At 36.0% G+C, this 14,809-nt stretch overlaps 1 protein-coding gene across 1 annotated transcript; it reads right to left on the bottom strand.

Annotated features, from left to right (window-relative positions):
- Positions 1-1,595: 1,595 nt before the first annotated feature.
- LOC109002308 (methionine aminopeptidase 2B-like) lies at positions 1,596-7,038 on the bottom strand. Its single transcript, XM_018979990.2, has 12 exons — positions 6,800-7,038; positions 6,315-6,472; positions 5,490-5,526; positions 5,302-5,409; positions 4,822-4,921; positions 4,119-4,264; positions 3,931-4,022; positions 3,692-3,786; positions 3,028-3,124; positions 2,380-2,523; positions 2,069-2,286; positions 1,596-1,873 (listed from the first exon to the last, which is right to left on the bottom strand). The coding sequence occupies exons 2-12, from the start codon at positions 6,460-6,462 to the stop codon at positions 1,763-1,765; spliced, it is 1,296 nt and encodes a 431-aa protein (XP_018835535.1). The 5' UTR covers positions 6,463-6,472; positions 6,800-7,038; the 3' UTR covers positions 1,596-1,762.
- Positions 7,039-14,809: the final 7,771 nt, after the last annotated feature.

Below are 14,809 nucleotides of genomic sequence, written 5' to 3' on the forward strand. Positions count from 1 at the left end.
ATCATAAGATTGATTTCTTTTTTGAGGGCGCTATTTTGATCAAAAGGTATATCTAATTATCTATTATATCAAAGATAATTGAAGTGGTGGAAAGTGTAGCGTTTTTATAGAATAATTTTCGGAACGAAATGTCAAGAACACTGGTAGGAAGGCCGCTCTAGGATTGTATCATCTATTTACCCAGATCAATTCTGCTATGTACAACCGCCCTTGCAAAAGCTTGTGTAACTGGATGACGTGGCTCTAACAATTTATTTTTTTTAAAAAAAAAAAAGAAAAAGAAAATTGAGAAGACATCAGACTAGAAGGACTGAGATCTTTTTCATTCGACTTGCACGTATTTCTGCGGACTTGACAAATTTTTTGGTCAGCTCATCAACCTCTCTCTAATTTCTTCAGATCATCCTTGGGGGCATGTGAATATAATTACTTTACTGTATTCATTGCCTTCTGGCGAGCCCTTCTTATATTTTGCTTGGTATCTTCACAAGACTTGGTAATTACCTTACATACAACTTGTACATGCTCTTTCGTCAATGGTGGAATAATGGCAACAAAAAACATTAAGGTTCTTGTTGTGGGAGGTACTGGGTATTTTGGGATCCTCGGAGGAGGATCGTGACGGCAAGTTTAGCTCGAGGCTACAAAACCTTTGTTCTTCAGCAGCCATAGTTGGGTCTTGACGCCGACAGTGGAGTAAAAATTGAATAACAACCAAACAATTTTATTGAGTTTTATGAAGTACACAAAAACAGAGTTTCTAGTACTCTGTAAATCTCTCTCAATTTTTTTTCTTCACTATCTGAGATATCTCTCTCTATATCTTTTGATGGATACACGCCTAGTCTATTTATAGGCAAAGCTTAAAAGTAAAAAATACAACTGTAATTTTCAAATCAAATTTGAATTCTTCTTTTGACCTTTCACGTCTATGGACTATGGCGGTTCCCAACTTGCTTCATTGCTAAGTATAAAGCTAGAACATTATGGATAATTCTGGAATCAAGGATTAATTTCTAACAGGGTGTTTGTGGGTTCGTAGAGACCACGAAGACTGACTGTGGAGAAGACGAAGAATGGGCTATGGCGGGCTGTAGCTTCGTGGGGCAATGACTTCGTGGAGAAGACGACGGGGCTTCAGATAAATGAATTATTTTTTTGATGGGAAATCAAACTGAGTGAGGCAAAGCAGAAATGTGAAAAAAAAAAAAAAAAAATTATCAAAAGAAGCGTACGGTTACGCTAAGGTTCCCAATCCGGTTGTAAGTGAAGTTTTTGCAATGTCGAGATATAATTTGAGTATCATTATTGTAATTTTAGTAACATTTTTCTTTATAGTTAGATACTTTCCTTTCTAGCTAGATATATAAATAACTGTGTAAATACTTAACTTGTATAGATATTAGGCGCTAGAAATCTGGCATCTATTGTGTAAAATCCCTTCTATATAATGAAAGCAATCCAAATTGACAAAAACAGGCCCTCTTTTCGATTTCAAAGCCCTGATTTAATTCGATAATATTACGAGGTGGGGGAATCGATGATACAAATGAATAACAGGCATCTCGACTCTTGAGTGTCTATCTATCGAACTCTGAATTGGGAATACCTAACGAACTGTATTCTTTACTTTCAGCAAGTTCATTAAAGCTTGTAAGTTAAGAAACAAACATGGTAATAAATAATAAACAACAAGACATTCAACAGACTTGGAACATTAATCCAGATATTCATTCAGTGCCAAAATTGAATTGTCTCCCCATCAATAGTCATCACCCCTGGATATGACCTCTTTACAGGTTGGCCGAAGTAAGATGGTATGCTCGAACTGAGATACATAGCTGCCCTTGACATCACAGAGAGGAGGATAAGGCTGCCAAAAACAAGAGGTGAGTATAATTATTTTAAAGTACAAGCATGCTGCAAAACAATAATTTCGTAGTCCATACACATTATTGTGTGGTATAATCATATGATTATACCAATATCAAGATATCTTCATACACAAGTCTCCTCTCTCTCTCTCTCCCCCAAATAAAAGAGCATACACAAGCCAATTGACAAGTACCTGCACAATGCCAGTGTCACATAAATTCTTCAGCGCCATAAGGTATTTAGTCTCCCCCAGGCGGTCCAAATACCGTCTGCAGAAGGCCAATGTGGAGAAGTTCTTGTTAATTGTAGCTAAGAGTTGCTTTGCCCGGGGCAACCTCAATGGTATATGGCCTGCTTCAAAGTTTTTCATGTAATGGCTGCATTCTAGATCTTCTCTGACATATCCTTTTCCTGAACATGACAAATGATTAATTGCACTGCAGGCCAGTGTGCACCAACTGCTATCTATTTTGTGTCAGATATCAATCACAACCAAAGTATTACCAGTTGATGCAAAAGTTTCTATTGCGAAAAATTCACCCTCTTCCATTTTTGTCTGCTCCCCTCCTTTCACGATGGGGACAGATTTCCCAGCATGGATCTGATAGCGCCCAATGCTATGACCATTCAAGTTTCGGATACTCTTAACTGCCAACAATTGCCGAAGTCTTACATGTCAATGTATATAACAGATGCTTTACATAATTTTTAGAGATGTAAGATGAGTAAGAATTTGTCTGAGGAACAGTTACAATACTGAATCAACAAAGAAGATATTACATTCCAAAAGGTCACTGAATATTAAAGAGACACAAGGTGGAACAGGTTGTGTGCCTTGATCAAATATGAGTACATCACTATTTTCAATCCATTACTGGAAGTCTTTATGAGTTTTAGGCCACAAGTAGTGGAGATTCTCCAATTACATACGATTTTAAAAAGTTGCAGGCTGTTTGCAAACATGCTTTGAGTTAGTGGTGTGTTGTCTACTTGCTATCCCCAATATCAAAGGTCCAAAGGTTGAAGAAGGCAAAGAGAAAAGATGATTCTAGCAAATTCTATAAATATGGTGCAAGTATAATAAATATTTATACACAAACCAATCAAGACACAAAAATTTGACAACTAAAAAAATGTCCACCATTGTCGTACCTTGATACACCTTTCCATTAATTTCAACCTCGTATGATTCCATCACCTCTTGAATTGCAGCCCCAACATCACAAAGTCGTACATCAATTCCAGATTCCTAAGCAATTACATGACCATCAGTAACACAGTAAACTGTGATGTTGGTATTAATGATTTTCAGAATTAGTAAAGGGTGAGTGAGCATATGAAAGACAACCCAAATGAAAAGCCATTTATATGTTATTTATGATATCAACATAAATTACATAAAGACATGAAAAGAGGAAAAAATAAAAAGGCTAGAGAGTTTTAAACACTTCCATACATCCAACCATTATCAGCAGTAACATCTTATTAGAATTTACTAGGAACAATTTTGGGCTGTCAAATTTGAGCTGTCATCATCAGCCTTACTATCCCCTCCCTCTTGGCATCTTAACTTAAAACTAAATTACATCTGTTGGCGCCATCTTATATCACAAACAAGTTGAGAACAATCTTAATCAATATCCTTCTCATCAGTGACAGAAGCTAAATTAATGCAGCAAACATACAAGAATGATCCACAGACCATTTTTCATTTAATAGGGATAACAAACATGAATATAGGAAGCCCGAGAGAAATTTTAATAACATACATCTCCCAGTCATTCGCCAATGGAATTCCTCAGTGAAGATACAGTACCTTGATACCTGTATTGGTTGCTTCACGAGAAGCTTCAAGAAGCGGATCAAACATAGGATTGAATGCCACTGTAAATGCACAGTCAACTATATACCCTGCATACCAATCAATAAATCATGACTGATAACAGCAGCCAAGAAAAATTGCAGTAAACTACACCAAAGGGTATAATTCTACCAACATATACAAGTTAGACAAACTGAAATAATCAGAGAAGGATGCAGTCGAAGTAGAAGTACCATCAATATGAGTTCCAAAATCCAGCTTCATCACATCATCGTACTGAAGCACAGTCTTATCTCCTGTATTTGGGGTCCAATGAGCAGCAACCCTGACAAAGGAAAAGAGCTTAGACTACAAATGAAATTCTATGAATAGAATTAAAATCATTAAACTTCTCTCATATATCGGAATTAAAAATGTTTACCAGTTCAGGGAGCATCCAGTAGGGAAAGCAATGCCTGCTTGGAGACCATTCTCAGATATCAGCTTACGGACTGTATTCTCCAATGTCTCACAAAGGTCAGTCATCAACATTCCAGGCTTCAAAATACCTTTGAGGTATTTCCGAACCTAATCACAACTTACAACCCTCAACTCAATGCAATGTTTTGAAAATAAACTGATAAGTGAACCATAACAAAGAATATAAAAAAAATCCCGCATCTTCATTTAGAGATAGAGAGAGAATTTGAAATTATCGAATGTGATTTCTATTTCAGTTTTTTTTATAAGTAAATTTCATTTAAAAAAAATTTTTTTGATAAGTAAGAACATTTCAAAAAAATTGATAGAAATATCTACAATTCAACCAGTTACCAGTTCAATGACTGGTTTATTCCAGTTTGATCCAATTCAAATAAATAGAGGGGTTCAAGGGAACCAAACCAGAAATGAGATCAGTTCACAATTCAATAGCTTGAACAAGTCAGTTTGATACAGTTCCTAAAAGACTGGTTTGTCTGTAATTTTCAAGTTTTCAGTGTACTTGGGCTATTATGCCTATTTATATCATCAATAAAATCCTCTTTTACTGATAAAAAAATTAAATTTTCCGACCCTTGACATAATAAATATTTCTTTTTCCAGTTTGAGCAGTAATGCATGTACATATAATAACAAATTGCAACCTGACGATGAACTTCAGCAGCTCGGCGAACTGAATTGTATAATGGTTTTTCAAGGCGCTCCAATTCCCTCTTCTCTTCAGATGTGGTCCTCCATAGGTTACTGATATACAACCACCAACTTTAAGTACCAATATCTCAGAATTTACAAATGTTTGTTGATAGGTGAAAACACTTGCATTTACAACCACCAAATGTAAATGAAACCAAAAAACAGGAAGTAGCAATTTCAGTATATTATGACTGAAAAGCATGGGGGCAAAGATGCTCGAGTCCTTGACAACCCCATGACCACCATATAAACACATACAAACACATGTATGCATAGAACTCTGAACTAAAGGAACAAAAATTAAGGTATGCTTTCTGTAAATTGCCACAACTATGGGCATATTTTTTATCGAATAAAGATTGCCAAACAAAATTAGTTGGCTTACAGCTTAGTAGCAGTGAGTTAATTTAGTAGAAATAACATATACTCACTCGTCTTTGTACGGCTGAATCTCACCCTCAGGAAACTCGCCAGAAGGGAAAAGATCACTAACAGGAATAGACGGTGGATCAGTTTGCTCTGGCACTTCTTTCTTTTTCCTGTGCATAAAAATAAAGATTAGCAATTTTCAAGTGAATATTCTACCAGTTAGAGAGCAAAGTTAGAATAAGGTCCTCACTTGCTTTTATTTTTCTTCTTCTTTTTCTTTGAAACTTCTGCGAAAAAAAATAAATAAATAATTCAGTCAACTGCATATATTAGCTACACATCAACAAATTCCCAGTACAAAAGAATTAAATCACCCTATAAATAAATAAAAATACAATTTAGAAAATATTTGTTCATCATGCTCAGTTTCTATTATGGTCTCTTTAGGATAATCCAGGTCAACATGAAGGGTTATGCTAATCAATTACGAGTTAGCTACATACCTTTTTCTCTTAAATATGAAAGGCATCCTTACAAATTTGTGTGTACATGCATAACCACACAAATCATATTTGCTCATGCATCATTCCAAATACTTTGGAAGTGAATATTTATATTTACACCAAAAAGGGTAAAATAACTTGTTTGTAAGAAATTGCTGAAATTGCATATTTCACTCTAAACATATATCTAGTTTTTCATTATTCTCCCTTATTTTCCAAAGACCATTCAGTACTCCAGGATTAATTCTCCCACCTCTCACATGAATAATGAGCCTAACCATGCATTTCGCCAGCGGGACCCACTACAATATGATAGGAGAACATTGTTCCCGTGGCAAAAACTTCCTCATTATTTCCACATTTCCTTCATATATATTTTTCTGTATTTATCATCTCCAGTCGAATCAGGAACCCAACGATTGAACCAATGGCTCAAACGACCCACTCTCTCATCCAGTTCAAAGGCTACTCTAGGATGGGAAGTATGCCGCTGGCAATACAAACAATAACAAAATAAAATCGCGAGCAAGAAACAAGTATAAAAAATGACTCATCTAACAAGAAATCATCACCTTTCACGTCGTCTTCATCTTTTTTCCCATCATCTTCATCTTTTTCCAATGTCAAAGAAGGTTCAGATGCCACTTTATGGCCATTCACGGGCTCCGGGGTCCCATTTTCTTCAATTGGGACTTCTGTATTCAATCTTTCCTCCGCCATTGATGAAAACCTGGAGAAAATCACCAACACAATAAAAAAAAATAGTTTCAGTAAACAAAAAATGAAGTAACCTTCCAAGTTTTTCCAATTTAACATGATGAGATGACTCATCTTCATACCTAATCTATTTAATTCCATTCAAAGGCCTGATCAATAAATAAAAATCAAGATTTCCGTTTTCTATTAAAGAATGAGGGTAGAGCTCGGTTGTGATCGGTGAGATCGGGAGGGGAAGGAGAGAAACTGAACGACATAAGCAATAAGAGAGAGAGAGTTGAAATTCGGAACCCTAGGTAGGCCCAGAAAAGAAGAAATTGTGAAAAGAAGAAAACTTTACCTGTTTGAAAAAAGTTAAGAGTGAGGATGGAGGCGGAGGCGGAGGAGGAGGAGGAGGCGAGTGTGGAGTGAGAGCTGACGGTTGTGGCAGGGCGAAGTGGAGATGGCTTGGGAGAGTCGGTGTCGGTTCACAACCCTGAGCTCTTGTTGCCAAAGTTCGACGTTCGTCAGCTCAAGAGTCAAGACGGCTGCGGAAGCGATTAAGGTTAGGTATGAATAAGGATTTAAATGAAAAGAACTGAAATTTATAAGTGAAATAAAATAATAGTTTTTATAAAAGGTCTATCTAGTTTTCTTACGTGGGTTGCAGATAGGGGTGATAAACAGTCCGGTCGGACCGAACAGACCGACCGTTTCGGTCCAAATCGGACCGAATCGAGATTTAGACCGGTCCGATCCGGTCCATATTTTAGAGGATCGAAAACATTCGGTCCGGTCCACGGTCCACGATTTTTTCGGACCGGACCGAATGAAAAATTAAAAAAAAAAATTATATATAATAATTGTACAATTAATAATATAAATTTTTAAATATATTATTAATACTTGTTAATATTCTATAAATTAACAATTTTTATATATATCTTCATCTAACCTATCACTATTAACAATATAAAATTTTAAATATGCTATTAACACTTGTTAATATTCTATGAATTAATAAATATATAATATCAATTAGTTAATTATATAGTAATTATATAAATTAATAATATAATTTTCATCTAATTTATTATTATTGACCATATTAAATATTTTTTTATTGAGTTTGTTACATAATCCACATTAATAAGTCACTTAATTTAATTTAGTATTTTAAATAAATTTTTTTATTAATTATTTAAAAAATTTAAAAAAAAATGCCGGACCGACTGGACCGGACCGATGGTCTGGTCCCTTTGGGTGTTTGGTCCGGTTCGGTCCGGAAAAATGATGGGTCCATCGCTAGACGGAACCGAACCGGACCAGACCAGACCGTTTGCAGCCCTAGTTGCACACCACATACTTGGTGTGGCGAATTCGGTTCTTCATCCACATCACGGTTCAGTCACCCACTTATCTCAAACTTCTCTCATTTGAGTTTCTCTCACTCAATTTCCTACTTCTCCCTCTTCTCATACCAAGATAACAAGCAGACAATCTCTTCTCCCAGATCTCCCACACATCGATGTTGACGCCCACCCCAGCCAGCACCCCAGTAATAGATCACTCCCCCTCAACCCAACCCCTTCACATCTCTCCCACGAAATCCTAGAAGATTTCGTCTCACCCCAACCCCTTCACGTCTCTCACCCTTGAAACCCTCGATCTCGCTTGCAAACTCCATACAGTGTATTGATCTTCTGTTGCAAACTCCAGACATCAAACACCAACGCTCACTCCGTCCAAATCTGCCTCCTCACATCACAGTAGCTTCTTTTCTTTTCTTTTCTTTTTTTTTTGAGTTTTTATGGTTGTTGAGAAAAAAGAAAAAAGTGGAAAATTTGGCGGTGGGTATTGTTGGAGCTTGGATTAGTGGTTATTTAAATGTGGAAACTGGAAAAATTTTACCTTTAGTGAAGTCTGTCAATACATGAAAGTGAAGATGCTTGGTGAAGTGAAGATTTTCAATGGAGATGCCTACGACATCTTGGAATGTCGTCCTTTCTGCCTTTACCAAAAGCAATACATGTAAAATGAGGAAAACAACCATTTTTTCCTCTTTGTAAAGGCCCCCTCCTATTCCAGTACAGGCCTTGCTTTTTATTGGTGTTAATGGCTGACGAATTAGAAACTTTATACAGAACATGTCCTTGTTTGAAAAGGAAAAAGGAGAACTGTTGGTGGATTCGACCATCACTGAGTCTACGATTGCTGTGGGGAGAAATGTTTAATTGTATCCCTTCTTACTGATCAATATTACAACCGAGAAGCCTTCAAGAATATGATGAAATTTGGCAACCTATTAGAAAACTCGCATTCAAGGAGTTGGGATCCAGATTAATGCTGGTTGAATTTGAAGATGACATAGATAAACGTGTCCTCAGAGAAGGGCCATGGTCATTCAATAGGAACCTTGTTTTGCTGAAATCAATGGAAGATGAGTTACAAGTTACAAAGATTCGTATTGTAGAAGCCTCCTTTTGCATAAGACTATATGATATGCCACTGCATGCCATGAATGAACAGGTGGGAGATTGATTGGAAGAGTTATTGGAAATGTGGAGGAAGTGGATGTAGAACAGGGTGATGTTGCCTGGAGGGAATATATGCGGATCAAAGTGAATATGGATATAACTCAACCTCTCATACGTGGTATAAAGATCAATCAAGAATTGCAAGCTGCATCTAGAGATTGGAAGCATGGAATAAACAAAAGTTTGGCTTGGTTCACAAAAAAATCAAGCAGGCTCGAGATCAACTTCAACATATTCAAACTGGTGATCCATGTACTAGAAGGGAGGCTCATCAGGCTGCTCGTGATAATCTTCAATGTTGGTTAGAAATGGAAGAAATCCTTTGGAAACAAAGGTCTAAAGCACTCTTGCTAAAAAAGGGTGATCATAATACTAATTTTTTCCATCATAAAGCTTCCTAAATGAGAAGTAAAAATTGGATTAAATGCTTGAAGGATGAGGATGGAGTTTGGCAGTTTGAAGAAGCAAGGGATCAAGTGGTTTTAAATTACTTTCAGTCTTTGTTTATTGCTGCTAATCAGACCAGTGACATGGATTTTCTAGAGGGTTGTTCTGGAAGAGTCACTGATGATATGATTATATGAACAAGGAGCTGTTGAAGGAGTTCAAGAAAGTATAAATGATAGCTGCACTTGACCAGATGCATCCTACTAGTGCCCCATGACCTGATGGAATGACACATTTTTTTTTCAACAATACTGGCACATTGTTGGTGATTCTATCACAAATGTTGTTCTTAAGGCCTTGCAAAGTGGTACTCTTCCCTCTACTCTTAACCACACTTTTATTACTTTGATTCCAAAAAGAAGGAAGCCTGAGAAAATTACCGAGTTTAGGCCTATAAGCTTGTGTAATGTTATATATAAACTGATTTATAAGGTGTTAGCTAATAGGCTCCAGCTTATCCTTAATGATATTATATCTAGCTCCCAAAGTGCCTTTGTACCAGGGTGCCTCATTACTAATAATGTACTAGTAGCATATGAAATGATTCACTTCTTGAGGAACAGGAGCCAAGGCAAGAATGGATACATGTCCATTAAGTTGGACATGAGCAATGCTTATGATCGTGTTGAATGGGGCTACTTAGAGACTGTATGGGCAAGATGGGATTTTAAGTTGAATGGATTGCACTTATAATGATGTGTATCAAATCTATTAAATTTTCAGTATTGATAAATGTGAGCCTAAAAGTCCCATTATACCTTCAAGAGGTATCAGACAAGGGGACCCCTTGTCTCATTTTCTTTTCCTGCTATGCACATAAAGTCTTATCACTTTACTTCACCAAGCTGAAAGAGAAAGACAATTATCTGCAATCCAAGATTCCAAATGTGCAGAGGAGCTCCTAAGATTTCATATATTCTATTTGCTGATGATAGTATTATGTTCTGTAAGGCTACTGTTGAAGATAACACTCGAATTCAACAATTGCTGGACATATATGAAGAGGCTTCAGGGTAGAAAGTTAATAGGGAGAATACTGCAATGGTTTTTAGCATGAATGTGGATGCTGTAAAGTAAGAGGAGATAATGTCATTCTAGGGGGTGCAACAGTTGTTACAATATGAGAAGTATTAGGCTTACCTCTTTTGGTTGGTAGATCAAAGAATAAAGTCTTCTTTGATATCAAGCATAGAGTGTAGAAGAAGTTGCAAAGCTGGAAGGAGAAGATGTTATCCCTGGTTAGAAAATAGGTTCTTATCAAGGTTGTAGCTCTCTCAATCCCTACTTATTCTATGAGTTGTTTCAAACTCCCTGGCAGCTTGTGTCATGAACTTTAACAAATGATGACAAGATTTTGGTGGGGTCAGGAAAAAGAAAAAAAAGGAACATAAAATTCATTGGATTAGTTGGGCCAAAATGTGTGAGACCAAACAGGCTGGGGGAATGGGTTTTAAGGATCTTAAAACTTCCAACGATGCTCTCTTAGCTAAGCAAGGGTGGAGGATTATGCAAGAAACTTCTACTTTGCTCCACCAAGTTTTTCAAACTAAGTACTTTCCAAGAGTCCAGTTCTTGGATGCCAAGTTGGGCTATAAACCCTCTTTTGTGTGGAAATGAATATGGAAAGTCAAAAAGTTTCTGGCACTAGGGTGTAGATGTAGGGTAGGTGAGGGTTAAGTCCATTAATATATGGAGGGATCATTAGATTCCTGGTTATGTTAATCTAGCCAACAACATGCGAGAAGAGGAAATCAGAGACAATAATGCAACTGTGGACAATCTAATTGATCATCATACAAAGTGGTGAAATGTGGAGAATGTGAGATCAGTGTTACCTACAGATGTTGCTAATAAGGCGTTGAAACTGATTCTCAACCCTGGTACATCAGTTGATAAGTTAATTTGGACCCTTGAAAATAATAGACATTTTAGTGTGAAGAGTGCATATAGATTATTCAAAGCATCAAAGAAGACTGGGATGGAAGGTGAGTTCTCAAAGACTATGTCCCTGCAGAAGTTATGGAAAAGCATATGGTCTATGCAACTCCCTTCTAAGATCAAGATATTTGCTTGGAAAGCTTGAAAATAGAATTTGCCTACCAAACATAATATGAGAAAGAGGCCGGTTTTGAATGAGGAGATGTGCCAATTTTGTGGTTCTGAGATTGAGGATGTGGCACATGCACTTTGCTACTGCCCTACTATACAAGAGTGCTGGGATAAACACTTGCCTATTGCTAAAGCAGACCATTCTTACAAAAATTACAGTGATATTGCAGGCCAACTAAATGGGATGGGGAGGAAGGATGATCTTGAATTTTTCTTTATGATATCTTGGACCTGCTGGTATAAAAGAAATATAATGACTTTCGAGAACAAGTGCTTACATCTTGAACAAGTTGTTGGGTAGTACAGAAGGTGTTTAAAGAATCCAAAGGGAAACCTTAAAAAGCAATGAGACACCATTGCAGATGGGAACATCCACGTACAAGAGTATTTAAATTAAATGTTGATGGAGCCATGTTTCCAACACATCACAGTGCAGGTATTGGAGCAACTCTTAGAGATTGTAAGGGTGAGGTACTTATGACAACTAGCAAGAGAGCAGCAAGATGTTAGTGATGCAGCAGGAATTGAGATGTTGGTGATACTCAGGGGCCTTTAGCTTAGTGTTCACTTGGGAATGAATAACCTCATAATTGAAAGTGACTTTCTGATCATGGTAAAGGAGCTACAACAGCCTAAGCCATCCATGTCTATGTTAGGCAATGTCATAAAGGATGCAAATGAGTTGATGGTAAGGTTCAGCAGCTGTGAAGTTCGACATGTAGGAAGAATGTATAATGAAGCTGCGCATAGGCTTGCAAGACTTGCTTGGAATGTCAATGACATTAGCTTGTGGTGGGAATATTTCCCTGATGTAATTTCTCAAGTCCTTTGGGCTAAGAGATAGTTGTAAGGTTGATGCCTATTAATGAAGTTCGTTTTCTATAAAAAAAAATGAGGAAAACGTTATTTGTGAAGTATTTGTTGCATCTCCTTAAAACTATATGTTCTTATTAATATTTTTGGACTTATTTTTGTAATATTTTAATTTATTATCCATTTGCTTGGAGAAAATTATATGCTAATTGAGTTATCGGATATTGAGTGTAGGTTCTGAACAATTATGTTTTCTTCCAAGAACTAGGTCTTGACTGCTCTAGTTTTTCTATAGATTTTGACAATTTTAATTTGGACAACAGAAGCTGGGCTGGAAATGATCTTCACTATCATGTTGCACTGCATAGGGGTGGTGTATTGGAGCAATGAGTGTTGTTGATGTAAAAGTTTGCTGGCTAGGATTAGATGATTAGAACCTATTTAAATTTTTGGATGAATGTAATTTGTTTTCATCTTTATCTATGAATAGTTAAATTCTAAGATAAGTAGATTAATAGATAAATGTTTGCCTTTATCTTTATCTGTGAATATTTAAATTCAAAGATAAGTAGATTAATAGATAAAGATTTGTCTTTATCTTTATCTATGAATATTTGAATTCTAAGATAAGTTGTTAAATAGATAAAGATCCAAAAGACTTTTGATCAATATTGAATGTTTGAAAAAATAGAAGATATCAAGTGATTTGGATAGAAGATTCAAAAAGAATATATCAAACAGAAAGAATTTCGAACTATCAAGAAGTTATCTAAAAAAGTTATCTGATGAAGCTTCAGCGCTGGCTGTTGCAGTCTGTCAGTAGAGTTTTTTCCTCAGTATATTCCTGCTACACCTAAAACTCTTACCAGATTTGTTCCATCAGCAGAATCCTATTGCAATTGGAATTTATTTTCAGATTGTTTATTTAAGGGATAATATTGATTAGGATCGGTAGAGATTTAGATCTACATATTTTCTAGAGCACTCTCTAGTGCATTGTTTGGTGAGAAAATTCCTTAGTGAATTTTCATATTTGTGATATCTCGTGTGATCGTGCTTCAAGCGTGAAGGATCGTGTGATTGGACCTCAGTCCCTAGAGTTCTAGGAGGAAAGACAATATTTGAATATCGCCAGAGGTTCTGGCTGCTACCGCGGTAGAAGACAAACAAGTCATTTGTCTGGGTAAGTAAGAGAGTCGAGTTGTAAAGATTTTGTAATTGATGAGTACTTGTAATTGATTTTCAAATAATAAGATTGACTTTCCTAAATTTGGTTGCCCTGTAGGGTTTTACTTTTAAAGAATTTTTTAGGTCTCCATTCGATACCAATCTTAGTGTTATACAATTTATTTATTTTATGTTATTATTTAATTATTAAATTAATTGCATGCTTGAATACTAACTAATTTGTTGAGTAAATTGATAGATATTTCTGCTACATTACACGGGTACTTAGGTAATTTCAAGTGTCAATAAGGAAATGATGAATATAATCGATGAGTAGAACTAAGGTTGTTTGTATCATATTTGGTACTTTTGGATCGGGTTTATGAGGGGCTTGTTGAAGAAATGTCCAACTTTGTAATACATTAGAGTATAGTTGGATCGAGTTTATGGTTCCAAGTTTTTTAGTTTTTAATGTCACTGGTTTTAATTTCTTATAATGTATGTTTGGTGCTTTTGGATACTGGATGCTAAATGAAATGATGACTTGATTTTGGATACTCAGTGGATACTTTTGGCATCATTATATTTTTGTTTCTTTTGTGAATGGTATATGAAATGACGCTACAGGTCGTATTGGGCTGCAATGTGTCTCAGGATTGTGCTTCCTAATGCATGCTATGTGTTATAATGCATGCCATGCGTCTCAGGTTTATGCTTCATGCACTCTCAGGTGAAGCATCGATGACAAAAATATTCAAGAATGGCCAGAATCCTTAAGATATTAAATGTGTGACTTAAAAATGGAATATTTGATGCAATTTGTATGCACATTTACTAGAGACCTCAATACCTTCTTTCAACAAGATTAAATTACAACTTCCACATACACGTTTAATAGTTCACAATACATCACTAATATGTAAACTTCTACATGCACACACAGTTTCCAGCTACATCCATAATTATTACAACATCAAATGACTGACATTTTTCTTTGAACCAACAAGTGGATAAGTAATCCCAAAAAAATTAATCATGACATTGAAATTGTAAGAACATAAGTAGTCTTCTTTAGTTTTCTCTTGTGCCTCTTAGTCTTTATTTCTAGTTGATGTCAAATGGTTTGAATATTCATTGCTGATTGTATCTTTTCAGTTTCAATTTTTAATCTATCAAGTGACTGTTGTAGTCGTTTGATTGTCTTCTCGCCATATTTTGGTATTTCTAGGTCATACCAACAAAAAAAATTGCAAGAATGCCTAACCTGCAAAATCGACATGTCACATATTAATAGATTG

The sequence above is a fragment of the Juglans regia genome, chromosome 16, assembly GCF_001411555.2.
Source record: "Juglans regia cultivar Chandler chromosome 16, Walnut 2.0, whole genome shotgun sequence".
Taxonomy (NCBI): domain Eukaryota; kingdom Viridiplantae; phylum Streptophyta; class Magnoliopsida; order Fagales; family Juglandaceae; genus Juglans; species Juglans regia.